Source organism: Pelecanus crispus, chromosome 3 (assembly GCF_030463565.1).
Source record: "Pelecanus crispus isolate bPelCri1 chromosome 3, bPelCri1.pri, whole genome shotgun sequence".
Lineage (NCBI taxonomy): Eukaryota > Metazoa > Chordata > Aves > Pelecaniformes > Pelecanidae > Pelecanus > Pelecanus crispus.
In genome coordinates this window covers 81,403,900-81,416,396 of record NC_134645.1, presented here as the reverse complement: position 1 = coordinate 81,416,396, position 12,497 = coordinate 81,403,900, and the positions used below count along the sequence as shown (strand labels likewise).

The window sequence follows — 12,497 nt, the reverse complement described above, 5'->3', positions numbered from 1 at the left end:
GGTGGCGATTCAAAGCAGAATAGTTGTCTGATGTTGGCTTGCTTTTTCCAGCTAAAGGTTTCAAAGAACTCCGAGGCTACACGAGACTGTGTTTATAAGCAACTTCCCCTTGCACTGCCTGTCTTATCGCTACTGTGCGAGAGAATATATTGAGATTCTGGGAATCTCTCTCGTACTTGATGAGAGCTGAACCATACCCATGCATTCATAATAGAATACGGTGACCAAAACATAGAGATGAGGTTGCTGGTGGTGGCGGTGGGGCACGGGAGGAGGAAGCCCTCCCAATTAAGCACCATCCTTTGGAGGTTACCTGTGGAGTCACAAGTTAAGTTTCCCCAAGTTTCAGAACTCACTGTATTTTTAAAATACTACAGGCAAGAAAGAAATAAATCTTGGTTCTTTCTCATGCTTGCTGCTGCTGAGTCTGAGGCCAGACCTCGCGTTCCTGGGGTGCGCGGAACGGACCGAGCCCACGGCACAACCCTCTCTGTGGCTGACTCCTGCAGCTCCTCGCTGCCGGCAGAGCCTTCTCGAGGGTCCCCGCGGGGTCCTGCCGTTCTGCGAAAATGAACGATCTGATCTGGTTTTTTCCAACATCTGCCTGATTCCTTCAGGCAGTGAGGGGAGTGGCAGCACCTCGGCTTCACAACGGTCGTGACCTTACCGCTGCGGATGGGCTCTAGGATTTTACAGACCGAGGTCCGGTTGCTATCTCACCTTTTGCTGCTCGCTGCTCTGACAGCTAAGACTATGCAAAATCCCAGTTTCTTCCTATTTTCAGTGCCACAGGGGAAAAATGTGCGCCGTGTCTCTAATCACTCTGCCATCTGAAGCAGGCAAGCAAGGCTCCTTTTAGTCACGGAACGAGCAAAGGAGTTGCGCTCAACTTTTCATACTGAAAAATGTCAGTGATTTAAGCTTCAGAAACAGAGAATGTAAATTAGACATTGTTGCACGCAAAACGAACTTATCTTTGATAGGCTAAACAGAGATTTTTATGGGGAGCCTACTCATACCCACACGGAACGCAGTTTATCTTTCGACTGTGGGTTTTTTTTTAAAAAAAAAAAAGTATAATTTTAAGGTGTACCGCAGTCATAATGAGAAACCCCGTACAATTACAATTTTGACTAATGGAACAATGGACACCCCCGTACTGTACCGTGTTGTAGCGGGTAATTAGGGACTGCCAGGGAGCGGGAAAGCACAACCCAGGAATAATCAATGTATCCCCCGCAGTGTGTACTGTAACCCAGCACCTCGCCGCTGAAGCGCGTCCCACCAAACCATTCATCCTCACCTCCCGGGGGCGGATGAAGGGAAAAACGGGAGGAACCCAACCTCGGCACGGCGGACGGCCCCGGCTGACTGCGGCGGGGACGGGACGGGGCGGGCGGGGGGAGCGCTCTGGGCAGGCCGAGGGGGGCCGTGTGCCCCCCCCCCCCCACGCACGGTGTGCGTGGGGGGGGGGGGGGCACACGGCCCCCCTCCCCCACCCGGGCTGTGGGCGTGGGCGCACCGCCCCCTCCCCTCCGCTCCTCTTCGCTCCGCCCGGCGCTCCGCACGCCCCCCCCCCCCCCCTCCCCGGCGGCTCCCATGGCGGGCAGCGGCGGCCGATTCGGTGGCGGCAAGCCCCGCCCGCCGGCGGGCCGAGGCCGGCCTCTCCCCGTTCCCTCCGCCGCCCCCTCCGCGGCAGCCCGCCAGCAGCGCCACAGCAGGCGCGGGGCCGGCTCGCTCCGCGCCGCCTCACTCTCGCCCGCCCGCCCGCCCCGCCGCGCCGCTTCCATGCAGGCCGGCGGCGAGGCAGAAGATGGCTGACTCGCCGGGGCACCCGCGCCCCTGCCCGCCCGCGCCCCCCGCCCGCCCGCCGCCGCCGCCGCCGCCGCCGCGCTCCCCCCGGGCCCTCCGCGGCGCCGCCTGCCACCACTGAGAGCCGCCGCCGCCGCCGCCGCCCCCCCCCCGCGCCCCTCCCGGCCCCCCCAGAGCACCAGCAGCCATTTCATCTCCACCACCAAGTAGGCGCAAAAAATGGCAGAAATGGAGAAAGAAGGGAGACCTCCCGAAAATAAAAGGAGCAGGAAGCCGGCTCACCCGGTGAAGCGGGAGATCAACGAGGAGATGAAGGTAGGTGCCTGTGATGGGGAAGGGAGCGGGGGTCGTGTGTCCCGTCCCCCCCCCCCCCCCTCCAGCCCCCCCCGCCTCCGTGCATGGAAATGAAATAAGAAAGGATCTCTTGTCATTTTTTTTTTTTTTTGTAGGATGCACTGAATGTGTCTCAACTCCGCCTCCTGGGCTGAAAACAGAGACGAATTCACAGGCTGCAAATCCTGTTCATTGACCAGCTTTGATTTATTTATTTTTTTAAAATAACTCTCCCTCGTTGGGCTTTTAAGCTCCTTGGGTGCCAGTGATGAGCCTTTTTTGTTGTTGTTTTTTGGGGTTTTTTTGTTTTGGTTTGTTTTGGTTTTTTTTCCCTTTCTATAGCCATCCCCTCAGGTAGCTGGGAAGCCCTAAAGTTAGGAAAGAAAGGGACCTCTTTTAAACACTGTATTTCTCTCCTTTTTCAGTAGCCAGCTGCAACTGTGTAATTAAATTGTCAAAGTGAAATGTTACGGTCTGAGCCGCGCATCATTCTCGCGCTTCAGCGCGGAGACCCCTTTTCTCTCCTTCTCCCTCTCGCCTCCTCGCCTGCTTTACGTGCTCCGCTTTGCAGTTGATCGCAGCGGCGTGGGTGCTGCTGAAAGGTGGCTGTCCAAGGGCTGCTTTTGATGGAAGTGTATTTATCTTGCGGAGGGCTGTCCTGCCTGCGGTGCCAGTCCAGCTGTGCTCTGGAGGTAGCGCTTCAGGCGGCCGCTCCAGATGTTAGGATGGCTGCGATCGCACAAAAACGTTGTTTCGGGACTTCTTTTATCGTTAGGTCGCTGCTCCAGGCTTGGCCGGTCCTGTTTTTTTGCGCCTGTTTTCCCTGTCTGTTCCACGCCTGTTTGTTTTACGTCTCTAATTCCCCAAAGTTGGGAACAACATGTTGGGAGACTTGAGCTGAACTTGTTGTTGTTGTTCAGTGCACAGATAAAGTGACTAAAATGGCATAGTCTGGTTACGAGATAAAGCTGCTGGCATTTAATTTGAACATGTCATTTATTAAAAGGCGGATTGTAAGTGGAGGACTGCCTGGAAAATGTCACACATTCATGTAGTATGTATACTATATAGGCGAGTATATAAATATGCATGATGCCTAGTGAAAATACCTTTGCTTTCCGGAGCATTGATCTCCCCATGTAAAATTAAACAGGAATGCACAATCCCCTCCCCTCTCCCCTCTTTTGCACACCGCTAATTTCAGTTAGGTGCCCTTTCCTGCCTACGGCAGGCGTTCTTGCTCCTGCTGCCTGTGTGTAATGACCATGTACACAGTTCTGCGTGCGCATCGACTGGGAATGTGGGCAACAGTAGTATTAGGGGAATGAACAAAATAACGTGTTGGTGCATCTCTTCGGAACCAAACCGTACCAGTTTCGAGTCCCGAGGAGCGGTATTATTCTTTGCGAGATATATGACACATCCTATTTTTGGAGAGGGCTCTGTACAGGCACCGGAGAGTAAGAGTCATTGCTTGTTGTAATTGCACATAGTTTTGAGGGCTGCAGAGGTCTGTAGTATAGGGCATTGGCCCCTTAGAGCATCGCCTAATGCGATCTATATGGATTGCAGCTTTTAAGTTTCATAGGTTCTAGGATTACAAATTAGCTAATTTTAATCAAAACATGTGAAATGTTATCCTGGCTGGATATAAAGGCTGACTGTGCTGGATCCTCTGGGTTTGTTTTGTTTACTTTGGCTGGAGGCACACTCAGCGGTTTGGGAGATAGTTGTTCTTCTACAGTATAACAGATGTTTGTCTGAAAGGGTGAGGAAGAAACAAAAACAACATTGTGTGAAGGAGAAAAATTACACAATTTTAAACTAATGCTTTGGTATTAAGCACTGGCGTTAACCTTCGTGTAGAGAGTTTCTCTTTTTTTAATCACGGGTAGCTGCTTAAGGTTAGAAACCTCAAGATTTCAGCTGACTTAGAAATTAAAGGCGGGTAGAAGCGACGTTTTGAACTGGTGTGATTTCTGGTCGAGAGTGAGATAGCTGATGGCAGAACCTTTCACAAAACACAGGCCACCTTTCAATGTAAACTATGCTATATATGCTGTGCTGGGAGTCTGCATTTTTAGTAGGACAGTTGGCTGCTATCATCCAAGAAGGGGAAAGAGAGGGGGGAGGGAAAAAAAAGAAGTGGTTTGAATTTTTGACTTGTTGAGAAAGTTAAAATCCCATGGCGATCATTTACTCTTTTGCTTTACTGATGAATCAAGCTGTCTAGTTGTTCTTCATAAACCCGAGGAATACAATAATGTAACAAATTGGTTACACTGTGCAAAATGTTTGCAGTGAAGTGACAGAGGGAACACAATGTGCCCTTGTGTAGGTTCATATCTGTAATGTTCAAACAGGCTGACTGTTTCCCTTCATCTGAACTGCTTTCATCTGGACCAGTGTAAAATAAGCTCTGGTAAGTAATCACGGCAGAGCAGAAAGAAAGGAATGTATACAGCAATAGACAGCCTAAGCTGTAAAAACTGTAACCTGAGTATCAGCAGCAGATCAGATATCAAGGCTTTAAGGTAGGGGAAATGAAAGAGATGAAGGGAAGGAAAAGACGAGAGAGGGAATGGAAAAGTCAGCTTGGAAAGTGAAGGAGAAGTAGGAGGGCCCCCTCAGGGAAATTTGGCTCAGGGATTAGGGAATTTTATCATGGTGTACAGTGACCTACTCAGGTTTCAGCCCACGTTGGATCAAATTGCCTCCGTTTGCTAGCAGAAAGAAAAAGGACTGGTGTATGTGTGATTTTTTTTTTTTTTTTTTTGTTCCCCTTCGGGTAATAAAAAGGCCATTGGTACAAGTGTCTATTTTAAGTACAGCAAATGCAGGGCACTATGAATGAGCAATAAAATTACCTCATCACAGTGACTTCCTTCAAGATTTGCTGTTTGATACAGTCAGATATTTACTTGAGAAGGATCACAACACCTAACTGCTTGGTTTGGTGTCTTCCAACAGTAGTGTCACGGCTCGGTTTTAACATGAGTGGATGGATAGTCAGGTTGCTTGCTCTTTCCTTATGCCAGATATTAAGTTACATTTTTGTTATCGTTAACCTAATTTACATGATGGTTATAACAAATTTTAATTTGATACAATGTTGTGTGCAAAAAGTACATGACTCTGCACAGTTTTCTGATATTACATTTCAATGAAAAATATATTCAGGAGGAACTGTTTTGTTTCGCTGTGACCTTCACAGCCTCGCTTTCCTAGCTATTTTTTTCTTTTGTCCCCCTTCCTCCTTCAGATGATACTTTGCATTTTTTCTTCCAGAGGTAGCATTGTTCACCTCACGCTTTGGAAGAAGAGCAGATAGTTATTCTGAAATTCAGTTCAGTGCCATTTCTCACTAGCTGGTGAATAACAGAACACCTAATAGATCCAAAGCTATCGTAATCGGGGAACCCAGTACTATTTTAAGACCAAAATGTTTTTTACAGTTTAATTGATGAAAGCACTCGTCAAGGCACGGTGATGACTTCCCCATCCGTCCCTCCTCAGCTTATTTCCATTTGCCATTCCCTTGCCAGGCAGCAGTGCTGCTCAGGAGGAGCAGCTAGGTGCTCTGCGATGTTGTGAAATGAAGTTACATCCAGTACTGGGTTGCACTGGAAGTTCTCCTGAACAAGCAAGACAGTGTATCTGCGTGTCTCTCAGTTGAAAGGCGAGCAATTAATTTGCGCTGTAATTTCACAGGGCTGCTCCTTGTGCCCAAGGAGTTTACTGTCTATAAATATTCGCAGTAACTAATTTGTATCTAAAATTGGGCTTCATTCCTGATGCCTAGAGCTTAAGACAGCCCCATCTGTTCTAGTTTAATAGTAAACTCGTCAGAAGATCTTTCAGTTTAGTGTTTTAATATTCCCCGTTTGCCATTTAAAAGTACTACTGTCAGAAAGAGGAAGGCGGTGAAGCAGGCATAGCAGTGCTGCACCTGGAGCGAGCCAGATCGCTCGGAGCGCTCAGAAGATTCCACGGAAACTCCTCCCTTCTCTCCTGAAAAGCAAAAAGTGTCTTTGGGAAAGTGAAAAAGCAGACAGACTTTATCAATTGTACTATTTCAGGAGACCGAGGTGGAGGGTTCTTTTTGCGGAATCTGCGTGGAAGGAGTTTTGTGGGATGGCTGCAGAAGGGGGTTGCGTTGTCTGCGCAGGGAGCCTCACCTGCCCATGCACTGCAGAAATAGTGCTTCCCCAAACAAAGCGGGTATTACAGAACCCAGCGTGTGTGGGGGAGGACAAAGGATATTAAAGCATCCATAAATGTTGCTTTCTGATAGCATAAGGGTCTGACCATAAAATTCAATATGGCAACAACATAAATAAGCAAAGAAAGTGAGGGCTGGTAAAAAAAAAATAAAAAATCCCAAGTTCATATTGTGACTATAGAAACATTTTTATTTCCTCGGTGCAGTGAAAGTGAAAAGTGAATTTGTGGGGCTCTGCACCGAGTGGGTTATGCAGGCAAGGAAATGGAATGGAGCCACTGTGCTTCCTCCCAGATCTGAAATAAACATTCAGCAGTAAAACCTAGAAGAAAATGAGTCTGACAGACCCATTCTCCCCTGCGTTTCCTGCCGCCGTGTTTGCCAGGCCTCATTTGGTGAAGCCAGGCCTTGCCCCCTGTGAATAAGGTTCATAGAGAAGGAAAGGCAAGAGGTCTGAGATGGAAAGAGAAGCGTGGCTTAGCTTCAGAATGTATTAATTAGCAAAGATTTGGGAAAATGATGCATTGCAATGTAAAAAATCAAGCTGTAGGTGTACTGTTACGATGAAATGAATCCTAAAGCGGGAATAAATGTGATTATGTTTTTACTGCCTTGTGTATAAGTCAGTCTCACAAAGGGGAGAAACCGCAGTCTGGCGAGTCAACGCACCCTTCTTCATCTTTCCCATGAATAGGAAGCAAATTCAAGTCAAAATACCAACGAGCATAATAGTTAGCTAGTTATCCTGGCTCTTCCAGGAGGGAGGATATTTCTATATAGTACAAGAATAGAGAAATCATACAGTTAAAACATGCAAATTACACATTGCCCTGCAGTAGTGATAAGTGGTTTGGGACTTAGCAGGGGGCAAAAAAAGAATTGCTGTCTATTAGGAAAGGAGGGCTTTGGCGGTGTTGTGTGACCGGGGCCGCTGGAGCATTTTTGGGCCAGTTTCTTTGGCAGGGGTGAGCTGGTGGTGCTGCAGCCATAGTGAATGCCCTGGCACTTAGGTAGCTGCCGTGGTGCGCTGTCAGCTAGAGATGCGCAGGAGATCTGGCTCCGGTGGGATGTTAACCCGCTGCCGGGGTGCGCCGGCAGCTGAAGAGGTTATCGGTGTTTCCACCGCAGCCTGGGGAGCCTGGCTGCTTGGTGCGTGCGCAAGAGGCCGAGCGTGGTGTGGCGGTGTGAGCACAGAAGGACACGGGGCAGGATTTCTGTGCTTGTCTTCTCAGCTCTGACGCTGGCCCGCACTGTGAGCAGCACCGCGGCTCGGTCTCTTGGTTTCCCCGCAGGGGACTGAGCATTGCCTCCCCTGCAGGGTGAATCATAGAATCATAGAATCGTTTAGGTTGGAAAAGACCTTTAAGATCATCCAGTCCAACCATTAACCTACACTACCAAGTCTACTCTAAGCCAATCAAGGGTAGACTAGACTAAACCATGTCCCGAAGTGCCACATCTACCTGTTTTTTGAACACAAAAAGTTAGCTTCCATGCTGTAATTTTGCGATGAAATCCACGGACCTCTGCAGGGCTCCCTTTGGGTTCAGTGGGATTTGCTCTGGGCTCAAGGGTCCCAGCTTAGCAGTATGATTGCTGACTTGGGATTTTATTGATGGTGGGCAAGGTTTTCCCTGGTGTGCTGGTCTTTCACATCATCCCAGCCCTCTGGCAGGGCTGTGGGGTTGGAGTGGCAGCCTCCAACCTGCAGACCCTCCACATCCTTTTGGGGAATGAGTCTGAAAGTAGGCATGGACTAGCTCAGTGCCTCTGCTGTCCTGTTCTTGCAAAAGTTTGGAATTGCCGCTCCTTGCGTGTCTTCCATCTGGTCATCCACACTCATCTTCACATCTCCTTCTCCCTGGGCTTTGGCAGGTCTGTCGTCTCTCAGTTCAGCTGGTTCCTGTCTAGCCTGCTTCATCACTGCTTCTTTTGCTCTCCTGCTCCAACCTTGGGTCCCACATTCTTGCTTTTCTTAAGCACCATTGTTACAATCATCACCCTTCCTTTCACTAAGCCTTTGAAGCTTGTACATCTTTCAGTGAGGTTCTGCTCTGCATGTACAGGTGGTATGTTAATTGGCTTGCTTCCTTTCCTTAATTTCATCAAGAACTGGGCTTTTTTTGCCTCTTTTTCTTTCCCCCTGCATCTAATCATTTGTGTTTTGACTATTGCCACCATACCTTCCAAATCCTATCTTGTTACCGTAGCTTGAATTCATGTAGATTGGGCCTACCATTGAAATGGAAGAAGGGAGAATACATGGAAACAATAATAGTGGTCAGCTCCAGGGCAGTGGCTTCAGCAAGGACATGACCTGTGTGACCATCATCTCAACTGACAGGATGTTAGACGTCACTGCAAATTGGTATTGTAGTCAGGAGTCTGAGGGAAAGCGATGTCGTAGTTCTGTGGATGCGCATCTGTGCGACAGAGTTAGTGTAGAAGAAAACATTTCTCTGCTTTAACTACCATCTTGCTAAGGATGGGATCATCCTCTTGGTCTGCCGTGTATAAAGTGCTGTGTAACGAAGCCCTGGCTGTTAGCCACTGAGGGAATAGTATTAAGAGTGATCAGCATCATTGTAATAGGTAAGATAAATTATGAAGAAGAATGGCTTAATTGTTTCTTTTTATCCAGGCATCCTTGTTGAGAAATCACAGTGTTAAAGATGTGCTTACTTTTGTTACTACTAGTATGCAACCTCATTGTACTCTCATTGAAGTTAGTAGGAAAGACTCCAGTGATTTTTTTTTTAAGAGTCAAGTCTCTGTGATGGGTAATTTCAAAATCAAATGTATTTTTTGTCATTATGAGTGTTCATTTTTGTGCGTCACTTATCATGGATAGTAAAAATGAGACTTGAAAGGTACTTAAACTTTGTGCCATTACAGACTTGACCATCACTTTGACTAGCTTCTGAAGAGACATACACATGTATGAATTTTCAGGGAAAAATAAGCATATATATACAGCCTTGCTTACATATTCCTTGACAAGTAATTAGAAATTACTCATTGCCTGAGTCGATCAACGGTGCAAATAAAACACAAAGCATCCACAGGAGGCAAATTTAGAGCTACTCAATTAATTTCGTTGCATGGGGTTTAAGTCAGGAAGACTTTGTCAATTGGTGTCTACCTTGCTAGATTAGTCTCTAGGGCTGCATCTCCATAGTTGGAATTTAGCAAAGCAGGGGAAGCTGGCAGAGCTTGCCTTTGGGTCTCAGTGGACCCCTTCAGGGCGTTCTGGGTGAGCTGCAGCGGTGAGGTTTCACTCCCCATCTCCAGGTCATTTTGGTGTTGGATTCCCATGGGTTAGAGACAGGGTTAGTGCATTGGGACTTTCAGCGCTGAGAGAGAAGTTTTCTAAAAAGCTAAAAGCCAAACAAAAGAAAATTAGAAAAATTTCCCATTTTTGCTAGTATTTAAAACACTTGCAACACTGCATCATTCAAATGAGAGTTTATTTTAGAAATGCGTGTAGGCATTAGCTGCATTACACTGCATTGTAGTCGTTGCAAACTGTAGTAGTGACATAGTTCAGATGTAATGGGCTGTCAAACTTATAATGCTGGCACTAGAGGTAGAGGTGGAACAATGCAATGTTTTCTGGCAATTCGGGGCTGCACAGGACAGCCACGGAATCAAGACTTCCAGCAGGAGGTCAAGTGAAAATGAAAGAGGGGAAAAAACAAAAGGAAGTTGATGCTCCAGGGGTCTGCTGTGGGTTTTTGTTTTGGTTTTTCTTTAGCTGAAATGTGTGTTTGTAGCACAATTGCACAGATGATACTCCTGGAAGAGGACAAATTGCTTGTGTTTGTTGCTTATAGCTGCTTTGCAGCGCTCCTTGAGTGACAGGAACACCTATGCAATCTGGTGTGATGAATGAGCCAGGAGCAGTGCGGCGCTCTGACGTTCTTCTGGGGCAGAGTGCCTGCTGTAGCTTTGAATTCGGAAGCAATTACCGTCTGATTAATTTTATTTATTTATTTAAATGACTGGAGAATTGCTGTGTTCTATCATTAGACTTGCTCCCACTCAAAAATTAAGCCAGAGCAGTTACCAGACAAAATCTAGCAACCTGCAAATTTGACACGTACGATTTGTTTTGAATTGGTGTCGTATTCTCCTTGTTCCTTTGCTGGTAGCCAGAGTCCCGGGAGATGGTGCTGATCAGGAGCATTATTTTAGATGTCGAGATCTTACAGGAAACTGAAGTTTGGAATTTGTTTTAAAAGAGCGATAATAAAAAAATGCGGAGACCAAATCGAAAAGGCTTTGTGTGTGGCTTTTTTGTTTCATTTTATAGTTGTCATACTACTTTAAACTGATCTTTGCCATCACAGTAATTCGTTAGCTGGTTTCCTTTGGTAGTTTCCTAAATCCATAAGCTGTAGAGCTCCATGGCACTATTTGGTTTCAGAAAGCTTTGTTGCCTGGCTGCAGATTTCTTAACTTACTCCACTAAATCTCCTGGCCCAGTAATGAGCATTTTCTAGAGAAATATTTTTGCCACATGACCTAGAGGACGTGTTTTTAATAGAATTTAAGAGTTATGACAGTCATGTTCCATATTTTGCATTTCCATACAAACATAAAATGTAACCACACGGCTGCTTGGAAATAGGTTTGAAAATAAATATGGCAAAACTGAGAAAGGTTTTCTTAAACAAATATAAGAGACGTTTGCATGAAACGTTATGGTAAAATGCTTTCATGGTGAAGAGTTTTTAAGTGGTTTGACTATGCAAGGGCTTATAACTCTGAGGAAAAATGTCTTCGCTGTGATTTTATTTGATTTGGTTCATGGGCACCTCAAGGAACTGTAATTGTGTCAGTGACCTGCTCCAGCTGAAAAGACTGTAGCGCAGTAAGATTGATTAACTGCTGGTTGACAAAAATCCTGGGTTTCTGTTATTCTCTTGCTGCAGTCTTAAATATTTCATGGCAACACAGACAAGTTTGTGTGACGAATGTATGTTAAAATATTTCTGACATTGAATGCCAGAGCAAAAGTCATAAATAGCTCTCCTTTTCATTTTCTTTAAATTACAGACGTATGAGTCTCTGTCATAATTACATGTGCCAGTTGGAGATTTAAATGCATTACACTTTATGCACTTGACTTATGAAACGAACATTAGTCTTTGAGGAGGTGGGCCAAACCTGACACTTCCTCGTGTAGCACAGATACGGTTCGATTTATGCAGTCCTCCCTTCCTTCCAAATGGTTATTGATTACATAAATAAGTAGGTAATTTTTCTCTTTCAGAACTTTGCAGAAAACACTATGAATGAGCTCCTTGGCTGGTATGGTTATGATAAGGTTGAATTGAAAGATGGAGAAGATATTGAATTCAGGAACTACTCGGCAGACGGGGAAAGCCGCCAGCACATTTCTGTTCTCAAAGGTAATGGGACTTCATGTTTCTGTGTTCATGCAAAGAAGGATTAATATCTCAAGCTCTCTGAATTGGCATGGATTGGGAAGCGTGTTCAGCTGCTTGCTTCGTGGTTGGTTTACATAAAAATATCGGAGAGTGCCTTCTAGTACGAGGAAGCCAATAGTGTACGAGGAAAATTACTTAACAAAATTGCTGTTAGTAGGCACTTACTAATATATCTTCACAAATAATACCTTTTGTGAGTTGGTTGAAAGTCATGTACCTGTAGTACCAATAAACTGCTCACAACTGGAAAAAAAAAGGGAGCACTTTCTTTCTTAGCAGTGTGGCTTTAAGGAACCCTTTTGCTTTCAAAACTAAGGCTTTTTGGCCTATGGCTTTTTAAAACGCTGAAAGATTTTGAGCTGGAATATTCACAACACATGTAGGAACAAGCGTGAATGTTCACAAAAGGCTCCTCAGCCATGTTTGTACTATACGGTCTTCTGCAAGTGCTGTAGAAGTTCTCCAGGGATGGAATTTGTTTGGGACAGTGCTGGATCTTCATGATTCAAAATGTGAAGGATGGGATCCAGTCTCTTTGTTCAGCCGTTCAGTTGCTGCCTTCTGACTCCTCAGTTGCAGGGGATGGGTAGGGACTTGTCATCAGAGTGAAGAGAAGAGTAGTAAATTACTGCATCTTGACTTATCCAACAAGAGTTCCTCAAAGGTGAGGTAAAGAG

General features: G+C 46.1%; 1 protein-coding gene across 1 annotated transcript in view; it reads left to right on the top strand.

The window, feature by feature from the left end:
• The first annotated feature begins 2,031 nt into the window (after window positions 1-2,031).
• SOBP (sine oculis binding protein homolog) overlaps window positions 2,032-12,497 on the top strand; it is a 100,961-nt gene continuing 90,495 nt past the window's right edge. The window contains exons 1-2 of the mRNA XM_075708367.1: window positions 2,032-2,127; window positions 11,643-11,781. Of these exons, the coding sequence (XP_075564482.1) occupies window positions 2,032-2,127; window positions 11,643-11,781 (235 nt within the window). The remainder of the gene's footprint in view (window positions 2,128-11,642; window positions 11,782-12,497) is intronic.